Source organism: Gavia stellata, chromosome 6, assembly GCF_030936135.1.
Source record: "Gavia stellata isolate bGavSte3 chromosome 6, bGavSte3.hap2, whole genome shotgun sequence".
Taxonomy (NCBI): Eukaryota; Metazoa; Chordata; class Aves; order Gaviiformes; family Gaviidae; genus Gavia; species Gavia stellata.
In genome coordinates, this window is record NC_082599.1 from 54,526,228 (window position 1) to 54,546,058 (window position 19,831).

General features: G+C 39.7%; 2 protein-coding genes across 2 annotated transcripts; one reads left to right on the forward strand and one right to left on the reverse strand.

Annotated features, from left to right (window-relative positions):
- Nucleotides 1-519: 519 nt before the first annotated feature.
- On the forward strand, nt 520-7,865 carry RP9 (RP9 pre-mRNA splicing factor). The gene is made up of 6 exons (XM_059818642.1): nt 520-713; nt 2,125-2,155; nt 2,972-3,101; nt 3,430-3,521; nt 4,993-5,054; nt 6,193-7,865. The coding sequence occupies exons 1-6, from the start codon at nt 520-522 to the stop codon at nt 6,422-6,424; spliced, it is 741 nt and encodes a 246-aa protein (XP_059674625.1). The 3' UTR covers nt 6,425-7,865.
- Nucleotides 7,866-12,820: 4,955 nt separating this feature from the next.
- Nucleotides 12,821-19,831, reverse strand: LOC104252952 (hypothetical protein). The gene is made up of 4 exons (XM_059819085.1): nt 19,684-19,831; nt 16,988-18,931; nt 13,931-14,046; nt 12,821-12,886 (listed from the first exon to the last, which is right to left on the reverse strand). Exons 1-4 carry the CDS (start codon nt 19,829-19,831, stop codon nt 12,821-12,823), a joined length of 2,274 nt encoding a protein of 757 aa, XP_059675068.1.

The following is a 19,831-nucleotide window of genomic DNA, read 5'->3' on the forward strand; positions in this document are numbered from 1 at the left end:
TGTGCTGAGGCTGCCTCGCCTCCCCGGGCCAGCCCGCCCCGCATCGCCTCTTGGCCAGCCCGCCGCCATATTCCCATCCGCACGCCCCCTCAGCCCCCAGCGTGTAAACGCTCGCGGCCCTGAGGCGTTTTTTATTTTAATAACCGCGTTTTGAGAACGCAACACCCCAGGCGTTATTGTTAACCCCGGGAAGGGTGCCGGGGACGAGCGGCGGGCAGCTTGGCCGGACCGCGCTGCTGCCTCACAGCGCCTCGCCGCCTCAGGCAGCGGCGGGCTGCGGGAGGGCTGAGCGGGGCGGCTCCGCCCGGGCGCGGGGACCGTGGGCCGAGGAGGAGGACGACGAGGGGAGGCCACGGCGGGCGGAAGGGGCGCGGTCCGGCCGGGCCGCGCCGCCGCCGCAGGAAGTCGGCGCCCCGCCCGGGAGGGGAAGTGAAACCGAAATGCGCAGCGTGGAGGGCGGGGAGGGGAGGGGGCGTCGCCGCGGCCTCGCCGTCCGCCGCGGCTCTGCCCGCCGCGCCGATGTCCCACAGGGCGCGAAGGGGGCAGGAGGAGGAGGAGGGGGCGGAGGAGGAGGCGGCGAGGGGCAGCCAGGCGCGGCCCAAGAGCCATCCGGAGCCCGCGGCGAGCGGCGGCAGGACGCAGGACCGGCATGAGAGGAAACGGAAGAGGCAGGAGGCGCAGCAGCTCCAGAAGCTCCAGCACCTGGAGTCCTTGTAAGGAGCGGAGGAGGGGAGGCTACCCGGGGCTGCCGCCCTGCCCGGGGGGCCGGAGGGCGCGCAGGCCTGGCCGCCCCCCGCTCTGCTCTGAGCCCACCTCGCCGGCGTTTGGGGCTCGTTTCCAGTGCAAGGTTGGGGGGGGGTGTGGTTATTTTGCCCCTGGCCCCGCGGAAGGCAGCGGCCCCTTCCCTTCCCGCGGCGGCTGCTCCAGCTGGGTCACATTTTAAAAACGTCTCCCGTTTTTATGCCTAAGCAGGTCCGTGTTTCAGCCCCGCACCCGCTGTGTCGCTCCGAGCAGAGTGGGCCAAGCGGCGCCGGTGTCTGGGGCGACCCGAGAGCCGCTGATGCCTTCCAGCGGGGCCGTGCGGGCTTCGGGGCCGCTCGCAAAGCTGCTCCGTGACCTTATAACGATTTGTTGGGGAAAAATGGGCCTCTTCCAGGTTCCTGGAAGTCTGGGAGTTGCAGCATAGAAGCAGAGGTTGTTCAGCTGGTTTCCGCTAGAGTGGATTAAAAAAAAATAAATACTAAGATTGCAAGGTTTGAGATCTGCCTAATGACTCCATCAGTAGCCCACGGTGCTGTAGGTTTGTGCTATTTCATTGAAAGGGGTTTAATGGAATAAAAAGATCAGAAGGCTCAGAAGAACATGGTTTTTTTCCTTTCCAAGTGAAAGTAAAAATCTGTTTGTTATGAAATGCACTAAACAGCACTCATAAAGTTATTGTTCTAAAGACCGTTTCGTAGTGTCTTGGCATTTCCCTCCTAAGTACGTGTACTTTCTCAGTTGCTGTGCTCTGTGTAGCACCTGCTTGCTATTTGGATTTTAATAAATTTTGTATCTACTATTAACTCCTGCTGCAGGAAAGATGGTACTTCAGTCAGTATGGTTCTGTCTTTAGGTTTAACACGCAGAGAGAAGACCATGAAATTATTATTATATACTAGGTTTGGCTGGCAAAGCTAGATGTAAGGAGTGGTCTGACCTGACATTTTCAGCTGAGTACGTCTATGATTCAGCAGTGCTGGAGTAAAGAAATTTGGATCAGTGAGATCTTGGGGCGGAGTGCTGCAGAAAAAGAGGAGAGAATTGTGCATTTATGGTAACTGAAGCTGAATTGGATGTACCACACATCCTGTAAAGCAGTGCAATGAAAGTAGTTGTTCCCCCCCCTCGGAATACAAATCTGAAGGATGGTTGCAAGAGACATGTGTGGTGATATGACAAACACTGTGTCTCAGTCTGCTTGCATCCAGGTATCAGGTTCTGCTGTAGTTCTTAGTGATTACTGATTGAGTAAGGGAAAACGTGCAGTGAAGCTTTTAACTCTATATCATTGAAATACTGTATTTTCTCAATTTATTTGTCTGTGCTAATCTGCAGAGTAACAATATTTCTATTGCTTTTCAGCTATGAGAAACCTCCCCCAGGGCTAATTAAGGTTGGTAAATACGTTGCAGTAAATTTTTAGCATTACAAGGGATTTTCACACAACCTGTCTTTTAGCCGTTTATCTTAAGTGTCTACGTTACCTATATAAATTACAGAGAGAAGTAGCTTCCAGGGGAAAACTCAGAGGTCTTGAGTTACAAGCCAACCTCTTTGACTTGAAATGCCCGGAATCAGATAGGATGATACCAGTTCTTTCACCACCTCTTAGCATGCACACTTAATGCAGTATTTAATAGTGTGGCTAGAGGGGAGTCATTTATGGTGAAGCAGATTTTCAGTTTTAATGCCATCTTTTCGGGATTCTTCTCCATTGCTGATGCTCAAATAATTGTGTAAAAATACTTTCCTTTCATAATGATGATTGCTTTTGCCAAATTTATATACCTAAGCCACAAGCTAGTGCTTTTAACCTAAAAAATACTGCTCTGTGTTATAAAGGCTGCTTTTAATTGTTATGTCTTGTTAGCAGGAAGAGGAAAAAGAAGTATCTGCTTGTCTGTTGTCATTTGCATTATTTATTTAAATAAATTAATAAAATAAATGGGAAGGAATGGAATTAATATGGCAATAAAGTTCAGACTGGAAAATTCAAGGGTGAGGGAAAAAGAAAATTACTTAATGCTGTAAAAAGGGTCAGGTATTTTGGAACCTTTATGTTACAAGAAAAAGAAACCTTACAGGGGAAATAGGTTCCATATTAAGTGAAGGCCCGCCCACTTGGAGTATTAATTTTTACAAAGTTTTTAAAAAAAAAAAAAAAAACCAACCCAAAAAGTGATTTTATTGCCCTCATCTTTTTCCGTAGGAAAATGAAACAAAACCAGAAGACTGCATACCTGATGTGCCAGGCAATGAAAGTGCACGAGAATTCCTGGCACATGCCCCGACGAAAGGGCTTTGGATGCCTTTGGGAAAAGAAGTCAAAGTCATGCAGTGTAAGGCTGAAAATACTCCAGATGTCATTGGACCTTCATATAGTCTTCCGTTTACTCTGAGGGAGGGCAGGATGTCTGGTGGACAGATGACAAGGTCCAGGTGGATTGGCACCATATTGATACAAAAGCAACCAGTACCTTGAAGGCTGTAATAAAATGCATAAAATGCATTGTATGCATGTTACATTTATCAACATAATACTTGTATCCTTGTATCTATTTATTTTTTTCAACAAATTGAAAATATGTTCCCTAAATATGCTTTTTTTTTTTCCCTTCTTCTGATCTGGCTCAGAGATACAATTCACTGCTGCTTCTTTTTTTAAAGGTTGGAGGTGTAAACGTTATGGACACAGAACAGGAGATAAAGAATGCCCATTCTTTATTAAAGGCAATCAGAAATTGGAACAATTTAGAGTAGTGAGTACAAATACTGTAGTATTATTGCTTGTGTTTTTTAATATCGGTGATGCATAATCTTGCAAGTGAAGAGAAGCCTGTAAAATGATGCTCTATTAAGGACTTTTCCTCTGTCTCTAGTATAATATAGATGGCGAAAATCTCCTAATAAAGAAAAAGCTACAGATGTGGTTGGATGTTTGACTACTTTGCAGAAAATCTACTCTTCGAGAGGAAAATTAGTAATTTTTACATTTAAATTGGAAATCTTCAAGAACCTGTTTCAACTTTTATATTCACTTTTTGTGATTAAAGTGTCAACGTAACAAAAAATGTTTTAGTCAAGCTTGAGCTGCCCACATTACAGCTGCTTCAAGCCTTCCGCTCTCACTGTGAACAACCACATCATGAAGCCTGTTGTCTAGGTCTGTAATCCAGTCATTGTCTACGAGTCTGATCTCTTGCTACATGAGGCTACATCTCAGTTCCGCAGATTCTTTCTGCGTGAGCTCTTCAACATTTCCTGTTGCTCTGCATTGTTAAACTGTTTTTCAAGCTCCCATCACTTTGTGTCTTACGTCCTCATTTCTGTCCTTGAAAAATATAATCTGAACTCATTCTGTCCAGATTCTGAACTCATACTGATTGTATGCTGCTGCAAAGAGTATTTTTAGCCCGCTCCCATGACGAGATTGCCTCTATTCTTCATTTTTCCTCAAGCTTCTTCTCTGTTGCATCAAACTCTTGCTGTATATCCAAGGCCCTTCATGGTGCATTCCCAACATCTTTCATTTGCTACTGACATTTTAATTCTGACCTCCAGTCAGCAGCTGATACCTCCTCTCTGTTGAACTTGTTTGCTCAATCTTCCAACAGAAATGATCACCCTATCTTATTGCTGCATGCTTGTATGGCACGAACTCACCTTAAGTACCTGCAAAGTTTATTTGCTATCTTCACAACAATCTTTTGCTGCAATGCCTGTTAATTTAAAAATAACTGATTTAAGAACCAATAATGGTAGTGTATAGCATGTTAGGACAACTCCAACTTCATTATCTGTTTGTCTTCTATTCCTTGCTCCTGTATTCCTGTGTGTTTGTATCCAAGTTTTTAAAACAGGCTATAAGGGCACAGCTCATTATTTTGAACTTCAATATTCCTTCTATGACTAGCAATTTCTATAGTGTATGTATGGGGTTCTCTTAGTTAACGGTGATAGGAGAGGGAGAGAGGTAGTATACCTAAGAAGAGTCCCCCTCGTTGGTGATATAACTAGATAAGCTTTTCCTGAAGTAATAAAAAACAGTTCAGATTAACGATGTAAAGTCTGAGAGTATACTTGTGAATTAAGAGCTCACTAAATGTATTTAATCTTTTGCTAAAAGCCTCTTGCATTGGGTTGCTTTGGTTTATTTTTTTAAGAAATACAACAGTCAGCAATAAATACTTTTCTTTACCAACATTAGATTTTCTGTTTTCCACTTTAAAGGCACATGAAGATCCAATGTACGATATAATAAGGGAAAATAAACGTCATGAAAAAGAAATGAGGTAAGTGTGTTTCTGTAGTAAACTGCATTTTCAATTTGGTTTTTATTTTGATAACGATACTAATGTATAGATGAAATTTTGATATAAGCTCCACTTACCAACTCAGAACATTTTTTTAATGGCAGTTCCTTTATGTTGTCAGACAACGCATTTCTACTTTCTCAGTAGTCACTCAGTAGTACTTCCTACCTCTTTATTAGCTTCTATATTTTTTCCCAAAACAAAGTTTGAAGAGGAGTCATATTCATTTATGCCATAATATTAAGGCCCTTGAGTTTAGTTTTGGTTTAGGCCTAAAAACAGTTTTGTTTTGTTTCTTTCACTGACTTCACTGAGATGTTTTCTAAAATTTGGTGCGTCAAAGTGCCTTCAGTAGACATGAAGGGGTGGATTTAGAAAGCTAGTTCTAGGCACCTGATGTTGTTCCTTGTGTGAGGTCGTTATTCAATATATAAAGCACCAGAGTTCTTTAATGCTTTCTTACTTGAACTGCATCAGTGAGATAACTGAACAAACTATAGGTAGCCCATAGAGTAGTACTGCTGCTGCAGGTGTGTTGCTTGGTTTGTTTTTTTTTTTTAAAAACGCAAATCCTTGGAGGGGATAGTGAAGACAACAATAAAATAAGCAAATAGTTTGCCCTCATTTGCCAGTAGTCCATGAAAGTTCAAAGGGAGAGTGCCTCTCAAAAACACCTCTGCATCTAAAGTAGAGTCTACTCTGTCAGCTTCACTGACATCATCTCTGTATCAGCAGGGCAATGAATTTCATAATAGCATAATCCCAATATGCATCTGTGTATGGATAAGCATAGAACTTCTTATGGTGGTCTGGTGATAGCTGTTGCCTCATTATTTTGCACACATAAATATTGGCCAATAAGCTAGTCTGTCTTTGATGTCCTGTGGGATGGAAAGTCCCTGAGAACAGACCGTCCGCTCATCTCAAAAGAGGTTGATTTTGTCAGTCTGTGAAAACTGTAATGGGAGTGTAATTCAGCAAAAGAGGATGTGTTCACCTGCCCTTTGCATGCGGTTTCCATTTCTCAAGCTAGGAAGGAAACAGATGAAAGATAGAATAAATTATGACAGGTAGAGGAGAGCTAGAAAGGATTCTCATGCACATTTTTTAAACTCAGGATACAGCAACTGAAGCAGCTCCTGGAGGACTCTACCTCAGAAGATGATGATGATAACAGTGATGACAGCGATGAGGATGATGAAGATGGCAGCAGCTCCACTTCCTCAGAATGTAGAGATAAACACAAGAAAAAAAAGAGAAAGAAGGAAAAGAAAAAAAAAGAAAAGAAGAAGAAGAAAAAGAGAAAGCGTAAATCGTCTAAATCTAATGAGAAATCGGAATCTGACTGAAGGCAGTCACCTGATGCGTGCTCATTGACCACTACTTGTGAACTGCAAGGAGAGATCCAAAGAATGAGGAAGAAAGCACCAGAAAGGGCTTTATTAAACTCAGATCATACAGATGGATACATACAGCATCCTACACTGGCTGTCCTCTTCTGCCCCTCTGCAGTGCTGCAGCCAGAAAGGAGAGAGCTGCACTAAACAACACTCAATCAACCCTATCTTTACACTGTAAAACCTGTGCTAAGGGTCATCTGTCTTGGTCAAACTGGGCCTCTGTTGCCACATGTGACTATCAGCAGAAAGCAGTGACTACTGAGGTATCACCAACAAATCTGCAGAATTCAACAGACTGTCTATTGAAGTGTCTTTTCTCCATGAAGTTATTTTATTATATGCAATGCCTCATTGTAATGGGACTGCAGTATGCACCGTGCAGAGCACTGACAGTTCACTTACAGTGCTTATAATAAGCAGGTTGTACTGTATTTTTTTTTCTCTGCATACTGTCTATGTGCTGAAGTTCATTGTACTTATCCTAGTACTGGCAGCTAGGGAAATAAAGAGCACTGTTGAAGGGGGAAAAAATTGAGCAAGGGGATTTACTTTAAGACAAAAAAGCAGTGTCAGCAAGACTTGGTGGTTTTTTTTGTGTAGCAAAATCTCATGATCATCATCACCATTTATACACACAGTTCTGCAATACCTGAAGTGTTCTCCAAACCACAGGAGTAGGAGCCAAGTGTAACGATGTTAGATGTTCAACTTTATTGTGAAGAAGTAGTGTTTTTAGTTATTTACAAAGGGGTTTTCATGTTAGAAATGAAAAAGAGTAATTTCTACGTATACTTCAGTATCAGTTGTTTTGATACATTTGAGGGGTTTTTTTCCTTTTAAAAAGGCTTGGGGAAGTAAGCTCCAACTTATTTTTTGTGTTTACTAGAATTACTTTATGTAGTACTATTTTATGAATCATCCTACAAGAATATAAATGAGCAAGGCTTTCAAAATGGTTTTCAACTATATGCATGTAAGCCACAGAACACTAGTAAAGAACTTGTAAGCAGGAAGAAGGGAAGGTTCTGTATACTTAATTGACCTTGTGGACTGACCCCACTTTTAAATAATCTTGCAAGGCAGACTTGACTAGAAAGATTGAGATAGCTATAAACTGCATTAAAGTAAGCAGCTGTTTTTGAAACATCAAGGTAGAGTGGTACAAAGCTGCTATTTGAGGACCTAAGTGATGGATATTGGTATTCTGCAAAAGGAGAAAGGAAAAGGGAGGACTTACATAGAACGTAGTCTCTGTGCTTATATTGGAAAAAAAAGCATGATAGAGCTCTAACATAGTAGAGTGTGCATTAACAGTGGAATTAAGGAACCATAGACTAAAATGCATTTAAGACTTTTTTTTTTTTTCTCCTGAGAACTTTGGAAAAGAGGACAGGGGAAGTATACATTAAAATGTGTTTTAAAATGTGTTTTCTCCCGCCTACATGTCTAAGAGTCACTTAGTAAAAATAAATCCCCATTTCTTGCCAGTCATTCACAATATGTTCTGGGGAAAAACCAGGTAGTCAAGGCCTACTTACAAAAAGATTCTTTATCTTATTCCCAGAGCTTGAATGTGGAGTTGTGTTTCATCCCCCAGTATTATTTAGCAGATCTCCCTGTGATAGGATTTACTGGTGACTTGGGATAGTTTCCTGTATCAGCATCATCAAATTCAAAGCTCCTGGCTCTTTCACCAGGAAAAGAGTTAACAGCTGAAATAGCATGAGGAGATTTATAATGGCCTGGTTCTCTGTATTGCCACATTTGGTGCTGAGAAAATCCTTGCATTTATAGCGTTGGTGATTGTTGGACAGATGCTGGAAGACACAGCTAGTATTGATTTTAAGAGAATGCTCACTCAAGTTTGTCTAAAGCAGAGCTAACCTGAAGATCTCTTCAGTTACTTTAGCTTTTGACATTTAAGATTCTTCTGAAATTTAGTTCAACAGGAAAAACTGAGTTTGTTTTTTAGTCTGTCATCCCACTCCTTGTTAACAGGTCCTTCCCTTTTACCTACTGGGTTTACTATTTGAACAATCAAGAAAAATACTGTAAGATCATTCCCTAACTTATATCAAATGCAATTTAGAAGTTTGTTTTGAGATACCAAATCAGTGTTCTGTACCAGACTAAAGGTCTGTTTAACCCAGTATCTTTTTCTACTCATGGTCAATAGTGGATGCCTATACAGAGTAGCACAAACTCTAGTGGCGTTACTTCATCAAAAGATGAAGTCTCATCCTCTACTGCTTGTTGTGCAGGTACTTTGAATCATAGGTTATATTTTAGTATTTAGTAGCCTTGGATGTATTTTTTTCTTTTACATCCAGTCACTTCATGTAAACTTTGCAATTTCCTTCAGCAAGGAACTCTAGAGATTAATTAACAATTAGTGAAGAAACATCATTTGCTTTCAAACTGCTCCCTCCTAGTTTCATTTCATGCACCCTAGTTCTTGTAATGGCAGGCATGTGAACAACTAATTCCTATGCATTTCCCCCATATCATTACCAGTTTTATAGATCTCTGTCATACTCCATAAAGATTTTATTAGTTCTCTACTGAAAGTCCTAAAAGTAGAGCCAATTGCAAAATTAAAGCTAATGGTTTCAATGGAATAAGATTTTGAGTAGTGCTGACTGCCAGCCAGTACTTAGAAGCATGATTCATTTCATCATTTAACATTTTAAATAGTGCCAAAGCTGGCATTTAAGAGACTCTAGGTCTTTTCAAAACACATGGACTAGAGATAAATACCAACACCCATTTATATTAATGGAAAATGATTCGACATAGAAGTAAATTCAGAAAACAGGATAGAAAGCTATAGTCTTAAAAGACTGATGAGCCTTATTTTTTAAATCTTAACCATTGAACTATTTTCTATTATTTTTTTTCTAGCAATCCTAGCCTTCTTTGTAGACATGGATCTTTCCATTTGAAAGTTCTGTTGAAGCCCGAGTGGTAGCAAGTATAATTGTATAGTCCCATGAATCTAAGTAAGCATGAAATGCAGCTACAATGTACCTCATAGGCAATACAGCTTAACAGGTGTTCAGCTCCCAGGTCTGTTTATCTTAATACTCTGAACCATTCTTCTCAGAAAGATTACTTCAGCAAAAATACTGACCTCTGTCTCGTTTCTTTGGCCATGAAATTACTTGGGGTTTATAGTCTTGTTAACTGAGATGGCCGGCAGCAGTGAGTCAGTCAGGGGAATCTGAGGACTCTTAGAGTGCATTTGTTTTTCCTTGGTATGCCTACAGTTAGCATGCAATGAGGGGTTTTTGCCATTGGCTCCTGTCTTCCCTTGTTTTATTTTAATAGAGAGACCTGTAATTAATCTTTTCCAACATAAGGCAGAAACCAGGACATTGTAAAAGGGAAAACTTTATGCCATGCAGATGCTATCAAATCAAAAATTAAAGTACAGAATTAAAACCTGGCAAGCCAACATAACCCCCTGGCTCCACTTCAGTGATTACACCACACCCACTTTGCAACAGAGGTTTTAGTTAGCTACAAATAATGATTTAGAAATTCTGAGTCAGACAGTAAGTCTGTCCAAACAAAGCTCCCAGTATGGCAGTCTCAGAGGCCTCTAAGGTTTGTTACTGGTGTGCCAAGCAGCAAATAGATTCTTCAGCTGCCCTTCAGTAAATGCTGCAGCAAGCATGTAAAAAGTTCAAAGGCGATGCAGTACTGCTACAGTTACAAGCTCATCATACTGCCAGCACTGCAGTTACTCATCACTGGGCAATCTAGCTTCAGTGGTAACAAAAGTTGACACGTATGTGCATCTGTAACAAATTAAATCTCAAATATCACTGTGGCTAATTACCTGGCTGAATAAAAAGAGCCTGGACTTCCATTCACAGCCTTTTAAAATGCAGTTTGTACTTCACAACCTTTCCGAACATTAAATAAAGTTGTAAGCCAGTTGATTAAGATGCAGTCCACAAATCATCCATGCTACTGAGTGAAGAAAAAGCCAAGCAGAAGATTTAGTTTTAAGGTCACAGGACTAGTACCATCAGAGTAGAGTACATACAACATAATCCAATAATTATTTCTGGAGCACTAGAACATTCTTGCATACTACTTTAAGCATTGGTGTGGATCCATAGCATGGGTACACTGCAAGATTTTAATTAGTTTAAAATAGCATTTGTTTTCAGACAAAGAGCTGTCTAAACACTCCTATGCTACTCCCTCACATACTCTTGGGAGTAGCATCACCATCCTTATGTCTGGTTAGAAAGCACACTGACTAGTGCAAGACCTGTGAAAGGATGACTACCATGATCTTGGGAGCACCTGTGAAATATTAGCCATTCCCAAAAATCTCCCAAAGAAGAGTGTCATCAAACTGTGAGGTCATGAACATTCCTTTATCAGACAAGCAGCAAAAGACAAAGTTAAGTCTGTTGGCAGAATTGGTCTAGTATTCAATCTCAAAGCTACACTCAAGTTCAGGAAACAAGTAGTCAATCCTTACCTAAAAGGTCTCAGTTATAGCTGAGGATTACTCTTAGGTCATCACTTACAGTCTTCAAGTTGAAGAGATTCTACTACCCATTCTCCCCATCAGAATGAATTCTGTCCCCCTCTAAGAGCAGCACATTCCTGTATTAGGTATCCAAGAGCAGTAGTCCTATATTTTCCAGACTATTAAACAGCTCCATGCTTGAAGCAATCCCCTCCCTCATTTTATTCTTCGAGGTTCTGATGCAACAGAGGTTTTATGCAGCACAGCCAAATAAGAATTTGTATTCCTCATTTTCTTGCAGTGCTTAGGATAGAGAGGAAATAAAAACTTGACATCACATTGTTAAAGTGGATCCTTTCCCCTAACAGCTTGGGGCAAAGGCTATAATTACAGTAGCTCTTTAACAAGTAAGCAAGTGCTATTAAAAAATAATAGAAAGATCAAGGATCAGGTGGGTAGGGAAACCTCAATACTCCTCACTGAGGGAAAACAGCATAACCTCAGTTACAGGTCGAACAAGTAATAAATAAGCACAAAACTTGAATGCGGTCACAGGAAATGCTGCTTTTATCCATGTAGGTTACTGTAGGGCACAGACAGAATAAAAACATTGGGAGAGGAAGCAGAAGACAAGTCCTGTCTGTCCATTCCCCCCCCCCCCCCTTTATTAAAGAAAACCTTTTTTTTTTTTTCAGTTTTTCTACCTTTTTCACTCACACTATCACTTTATTTGGGAATCAACCAAGAATTGCAGTCTCATGTTTATTCTTTTCACATGGTGATACTAGCTTTCATAGACATGGAAAAGATAACACATTTTTGAGCTATCCACCTCATCTAGATCAGTCTATTTCCATTATTCATAAGATATCTTAGCAGAGACCTAGTTTTATCACCTTAGTTCTATAAAGAGACTTTTCTGTAGTGAGTTGCCAAGGGCAGTATCAACTGTAATAGAAGTCATCAGTAAGAAGTCAGGGAACAGGGCACACCACTGCTATAAAAACTTCTGTTTCACCTTCAAAGTCTATCTCTCCAGCTCAGAGTCTCCATAGAGGACTCATAAAAGTCTCGACAGAAAAAGAACAGGAGGAGGGGAAGAATCACATTAATTCAGTGCTTTAGTTTTAATCTCTTTAAATGCATGATTGAGGACTAAGATCTGAGGAACTGCCTTAAAATTTCAAGTATTTGACTTGATACAGCCTTAAGTATATTCCATTACACTTTGACAAAAAACAAATCCAGCCAATGCAAGAGAATCTTGTACCTATGTCCACATCATATAGACAAACTGACTATGAGATGAGATGTCATTGACAGGCTTCACAGTCCTTCAGAGCTTAAGAACAGGGCAGCAGTAAACGGTATGCTATAATGGTATTGATGCCCATACATCCTTATCATAAGCTTTTTTGCTTCCATGTATAGATGGAATACAAGAAGTCTCAAGGTGCAATTCTGTTAAATTTATTATTTAAATAGTGGATGTGCTAGTTGTAAAAAGGTGACTTTAGTGTTAAATATTTAATTCCATTTTAATAGAGTCCTTAGGCTTTACAGTGCTACTTCTTACCCTTTAAGAGTGCACAGCAACTTACAAAATATACAAGAGAATAATAACTGAGTTTTGGATTTATGCAAAACTCTCATACATTTTTTTTTCCCCTTCTGCCCCAATATTTGCAGTTATCTTCTCTTACAGACAGACTTTCTTGTTCCACGCCCTAAAGAAAAAATAAAGATATTTAAGTATGCATTCTCCCTCCAAATACTATGTCAATTTGCTTCTAAAGACTAGACCTCTGACTGCCTTCTCCTATTGCAGGAGAGGACACTGACGGTTGATATTAGAACTATGTACTCAACTTCCCGGCAAGAATAAATTCTGCAGGAATGGTGCTGGACTGCAGAATATCCCACTATAACAGATGAACAAGAGTTCCATATCAAACTCATGGCATATTTTCAGTGTGCTCTTGTAACTACATTGTTGAATGAATTCAAGAAACACCAACTATTTCTGGGGCAAATATAAGTAGTGTTTTGGGATTACACAAGTTTCCAGAATGTTTTCACTAAAAAGGATCCGCAATTAAAGGTTTAACACTGATGTTTAAATAATCTGACTTCAGGACTGATGCCAATTTTGACTAATAAGGTGCTTCAGTCTAAGTTTCTGTTTCTGACCTTGCAAATACATGGAATTGTAATCCTCTGTTTAATCTATGAGAAAGAGACGGTCTTTAACTAACTGACTGAATATTCAAGTTAACTTTACTATTCCAGATTGTTCTTTACCAGAAGGAACTCTGATCTTTTAGGTAGCTTCTTGTATGTAGTGACCCTATAAATTGAAATTTATAACCTTTTCAGACTCTCCTACAAATGTACAAAAGCATATTTGTTATTGAACCTACTTAATGTTATTTTCCCCTCCATTGTTTTTCCCCCCCACCTTCCTCCAAAGTAGCAAGAAGTTCCTACTCCATAAAGTTAAAGTTCTTAAGAATTTTCTATATGCATCTGTGCTGTATCAAATTACAGTATTTTGGCTGAGACAGACCGGTAGCTTAAAGAAAAGGATATACTGCTGTTAAACCATGACAACTGCAAAGTGACATAGGACCCAACATTTTAAAAAGTTAGTAGAACAGTTTGAAGAGCAACTAGACTGAAATAGTGGGTTTTGGTGTTTTGGGTTTCCCCCCAGCCCTTAAATAAAGGGAAAGAACCTAACCTGGTTAAAGCTACAACAGTATTCATAGCAAGGTGAGTAAGTGTTCAAAGTTTAGCTTGCTTTTTTCCTCATCTTGTCTCCATACATAGCATTTGCTATTATTTCACAAGCTATCCAATATCCTTGCAGTTGAAACTAAGAACCATTAGTCCCTGAGACAGTAATGAAAAAAAAATGCTTGTAAGTCATTTTTGTAGCTTGTCACAGTATACCAACCTTTGCGTACACTGCTTTTAGGCATCTCCCACACTTCTACTTCTTCCACCTCACATCTTGTGTCCCTGCGTTTTGAAGGTGGCTTACCTATTCTTTTCTTCTTTGGTTTAACCAAAGGTGGGCACCCTAAACAGCAAGATACAACTGGTGTTATTTCTCCATAGTCTTAAAGCAAATTTAAGCTTGACTTTCCCCAATTGGTCTGTAGCGTTCCTCTTTCTCCCTTCCCTCTACGTGCCCATTTTAGTGGCAGATAAAACTGACACTACATATGTCAAGCAACAGCCTTATGTCTACAATATTTAATCACTGTATAACCATAATTCTGAATGCATTGTATTTCGGGCCATAACTTGGATAGGTGTTAATATGGCAAAAAAAGAACCCAGTGGAAGTTGGATAATTCTGCTCTAGTTCACTTTTCAAGCATTCAAGACTAGTTGATAGCTGTCCAAGTGACCCAACTCACCCATTGTCTTTAAAAAACTCAATTCTTCAGACCTGGTAAGTTATGCACCACAGGTACACAGTTCAAGAAGTCAAATTTAGCGTATGATATTACTGCTAAAGCAACATATCTTGTTTAGCCAAACTCCCTTACTTGCAGGGCACTTAAAATTATCTTAAGACTGATTTCTTCAAATTAAGCAACATTTTAAAAAGGATGTAATTTTACTAGCACTTCTGAGGCATCCATTGTCATGAACAACATTCATGAGAAACCGATTCCTGCTTCCTAATACTGAATGTGATAGCTTCAACCTATTTAGGCTGGAAAAGGAGGAGGAGAAAGCAGGGAGTGACACAAAGGCCAAACATCCTCAGTATGCTGCACCATCTATGACTTAGAAGAGATAGAAGGGACATGCTGAAAATTAAAGGTAACAAAATTATTTTAGAACTCTTATTTTTATGAATTGTTGTAAGGACCTAAGAACAGTGCTGCTAAAGTAAAGTGTTTTCAACTTCTATAGAGCAAGCTAGCATAAAAAACCCACAACATTTTGAAGTCTGTGGACAGAAAGGATAGAAAGCCTCCAATGCAGAAGGCAAATCCCAAACCCCAACATGCTCAAGCAAGAAAGCAATGCAGAGAGAGAACTTCAAGGAATACACTTTAAAGAATACTCTACTGGGCTGTTGATCCAGGAAACCTGATGTATATTATCACCGAACTGAAGAGAAGCAAGTCAGTCTGTTCTCAACGTAACTTCACACTCTATTATTTGATAGACTGATCCTGTGATACTTGAAAGTGTGTGACCCAGGAAAGTAGTAATACTCTGACTACAGGAAATTCTGCCATTGTTCCAACAGCACTTACACTAAGAAACACTCTTGAAGAGCATCTAGAAAGATCTGAACTCCAAGCAGACCTTAATCGCAAAGAAAAAGCCATTCTGCTTCTGGATGAAAGAAAAAGATATAGAAACTATTTAACCTTTCACTTTGTTAGAATAATTTTGATTTGTTCATCTTTTCCTTAACCACATCGAGATAATTTACTCAGACATCTTTTAGCAGTAGCAGGGCAACTGTTGGTCCATGCTAGTTTCTCTGAACATTGCCTATGTAGCTATCATACATGACTTCCTGTGTGTTCTACTCATCAAGATTAGGAACTACTACTGCATGTGCACTCAAGAGAAGCATTACCTGGGTAAAGAATTAATACTACAGTTCATGGCAGTAGCAGCTTTGCACAAATAAGGGCTTTGCTTGGCCACATCAAAGCATTTGGTACTTTGATTTCCCATGGTACTTTTAAAACAAAAAAGTAGCTATAATGCATCCTTATTCACATGTTTGAGTTTGAGAAGGATGTAAATATACCCTGTGATGTACTGACTGACAGGCATTTCATCAATATCAGAGCAATGAGAATTAGTTTCATTATCTTAAAATCTTGTCCAAATATCATAAGCTTGCTGTTTTGCATCACATCCTTTTGAATGTTTCTTAAGAACAGAAACACATTGAAGAGATAAGTTGTACCTTGTTCTTTGCTCTTGGCTGGGGGTGAGACACTACCATGTATTTGGCTGGTAAATTTGGGTTTAGCACCACTTCTAATCCAATACTCTTCAGGTGGTATCCCCATGTTCGCCCTTAACAGCCTTCCTAATAAAAAAAGTTGATTTAAGGTCAGTGTTTAGTTTTGCTACTGTTAACATACTGTTTGATCCACAAGTCAGAATGCAAAGCTAGCTACTGAATCTAATTGTAAGAGTCTATTAAAATAAAAACATAGTTTTCTGGAGACCACACTTAACAAAAGTTACAAGCTGCTTTAAGTCTACAGATTTTGTACAAAGAAAATAAAGTTTAAGAACACTAAGCCTGTTATTAGAAGTAGATCACCCTGTTTTAGATGTCTTTCACAATACAAGACTGTACTAAACAGCAGCCACTTACTGAAGTACCCACATACCAGTTATGAACCCTGACTGATAACTCTCCTTACTCTCACTTCAGATGAATCCAATTTCTACCGATATCTACCTTTGTTTAAGTAAAATGTTCTTTTCCAAATCAAATTTAATATAGTTTCACACTAGTTTTATGAAAATAGCAACAAAAGTTTTGTTGCTAACAGCAAGAGAGCAGCAGCTACAATAAAAAAATTTAGAATATATTGATTATATAATGAACTTGATCATCTTTAATCCACCTAACATGGGTCTGTGATGGGAGAGTCAGAACGTTTGCATGGATTTAAATGCAAAGTTTCCAAGGTATTATTAAACAAAATGACCTTAAGCTTTTCAAATTAATAAATTGTCAGTAGTGTCAGAAAGATAAGTATATCAAATTAACTCAAAGGAGAGTTTCTACAAAATTCTCTGCTAGTTGTGAAGATGCAGAATCCTCATGCAATAGGTAAAAAATTGCAGCAAACCCCCTCTGCCTCAAAAGAAATATTCTGCAGTTCTTCTGTCTGTAAGCCAAACCTGAAGCTACAACACTCTCCTATCTTTCCACTGGTTAAAACTACAATTTGCAGCTGCAGTTAGGTGTTCTTTGTATGTTCTATTAAGCAGCACTTTGTCCTCAGCAATTAGCTTACCTCCCAAGAATTTCCTTAGCATTCGCTGGTGTTCAAGTCCTCTTCTTGCTGTAGGCCTCTTTCTTCCATAATACCCATAGTCACTGTATACAACTTCATCTTGTTCTTTCTCCTTTGGCTTGTAAACCACACCAATGTTTTCACCAAGGCCACTCCTAATTTTTATTTTCTCTTGAGCAGGCCAGCTAATTAATTGAGCCGGTATAGCATTTTTAGGTGGTCTCCAAAGCACCCTCTGGCCAACCTGGTAGAAGCTTCCTTTACTAGGTGTCAAGATTCCATATGGAGTGGCTTCTTGAAAGAAATATTCAATTTCATCCATGTCATCATCATCATCATCCTCCTCCTCATCCTCTCCATCTTCATCCTCCTCTTCTTCCCTCACAGAGTATTCTTCGGAGTCCTCAACTTCTGACAAGTTCTTAGCTGCTTTTTTCTTGAGAGAATTGATTTTTTTCCGACTAGAAGATCTAGGAAGGGCTCCCAGCTTTCTACCTTTACTGGAAGCCTCTTTATTCTTCATGGTTGAAGAGTTTTTGACATCTTGGTCATTCAAGCTGTTCATCTGCTCACTTCCTACCACTTCATCTTCATTAAGGGACCCGCCACTTTTAATTTTCTCTTTCTCTAAGCCCTCCATACTTTTCTGGAAAGTATACATGCTTTTCTGAAGCACATAGTCAGGGACAAAATAAGACACTGGGGCATTATCAATTGATGAGCCTTCCTCTCTAGAGGACATGTCATCAGAAGACAGACTGAGTACACTTTGACGTTTCCTTTGTGGCAAACAAACATCGTAGTTGTAGTTTGTGTCCATACTGTCCAAACAAGCCAGCCAACTGTTAGAAGGAACATACTTCTCAATTGATTCATCACACCAAATACTTTTATCTGTTTGACTTTCATTGGTTGCACTGTGGCTTAGATTCAGCTTTTTCTGCTGAAAACTCAAGTCACTCATTACCTCCATACTAGATGGAAGTAGTCCTGCTTGTTGAATAAAGCTGGGCTCTTCTTGAGAAGTTTTTGGGCCTGTAGATTTTTTAGAGCTAGATTTCTTAGCTATTACCACATCTTGTCTTACCACTGGTTGATCTATGCTAACAGATCTTGCCAACTCTGCGATTTGCACTGCCCTGGTTTCACCTGGGGGGGATTTTGCTCTTTGACTTGTATTTGCCTGCTTTTCTGCATCCAGCTTCGCTTCATTATTTTGGACCTCTTTTTCTTGCACAGTTTCAATGCCCTGTTTTGAGGAGAGAACAGCTTTTCTGTCATCCAAGTAAGCTCCTGGCACCATTTTCTCCCCTTCATGAGGGCTATATATCATTCCTTCACATGAGCTAACAGAAAATAAGTCACGCTGCACTATATTCTCTGGGACTGGTTTACCACTTGCCACATCATACAAAGGAATAGTTTCTTTAAAGGACTTCCACAGTTGAATAGCTGGAGAGCCATTTCCATATTCTATCCTCACTTCTTCCTTCTCAAAGGCATAGCTTCCAGTAGGAAGATTTCTATACTGCGTAGAGCTGGAAGGGCTCTTGTTATGAAACTCTCTGTCTACCACAATGGAAGATCCAGATGAATCTTGTTTCTCTGAAGTACTTTCAGTCTCTGTACCTATACCAGAAGAAACACAAGCCATACTTCCTGCATCACAACCTTTCGTTTCTGTACGGGTATCTTGATGCTTTTTTTGCTTGTTTTCAGGCTGTCTAGGATCAGTCTGTGTTTCTTTTGTCTCCATTTTTTTCCCAGGGGTACTGTAGTGTCTAAATCTTGTTGCATGATAAAACATAGGGGAAGGTGGGGGAGCATTAAAATAAGGCCTTCTGTTAATTCTTGCATGCACTGGATGCTGTGGAACAAAAAATCCAGGGTACTCATGGAGCGCAACAGAATAAAATGGAAAATACGGATTTCCACTTCGGAAGCCTAAACATTGGGGATAAAAAAAGTAAAGACAAATACATTTCCTTTCTGAAATAAGGCATTCTGATTAACAATTGCTTGCATACACAGAGACAGATACAAGATCAGACACACAGATAAGTAAAACACTCCACCTGTCAATACTTGGAAGCAAAAATGCAATGCAAGTGCAATGCTTGGTGCAGAAACCCAGAGAGAGTTCCTTGTTATGGAACAGCTTATCTGGTCAGCTACACTTTAACCAGAGCTTGTTTTTTCCTTGGAACATACACCAATTAGCTTTCTGTACTTTCTCTGCTATTTTATGGACTACACTATAGCATTGTCTTCAAAAAAGACAGCTCCAGATAGAAATTAACATAGGTATACCATTTACAAGACATATTTAACAATATTGTTTGTGTGTGGATTTTTAAGTTTATATTTATCCATACCTACAATACGTAAATGCATCTATGGAACTCATATATACACACATTATTAATCATTAGGCACATTCCAGAGCTCTGTATCTGTAGGATAACCATTACTTAATATTTTGCTTGGTTTCCATTCTCCAGAAACAGATGCTTTCCAGTAAACAAGCTACACATTTAACTAACACTTTATAAATCAGATCTTTGACAACTAAAACATTACATTCATTCTGCCTTAAACTCCCAAAAAGCTTGTTAACACAGATACACATTTATTTCCTCTACTCTAACAGTAATTTACTAAACAAAGCTACCACAGACAGCTCTCATTTACCTTACCTGGAGCAGGTACGCAGTATGGACTGTATGCATGACTGAGGTACCATGGATTTGGAAAAGGCTGTTGTGCTGTTGGCTGTGCATAAAAAAAGGGTCTTGTGTGGTTTGTGGAATATGATCCACTTTCCGAAGTCGAGGCAGTATTCAT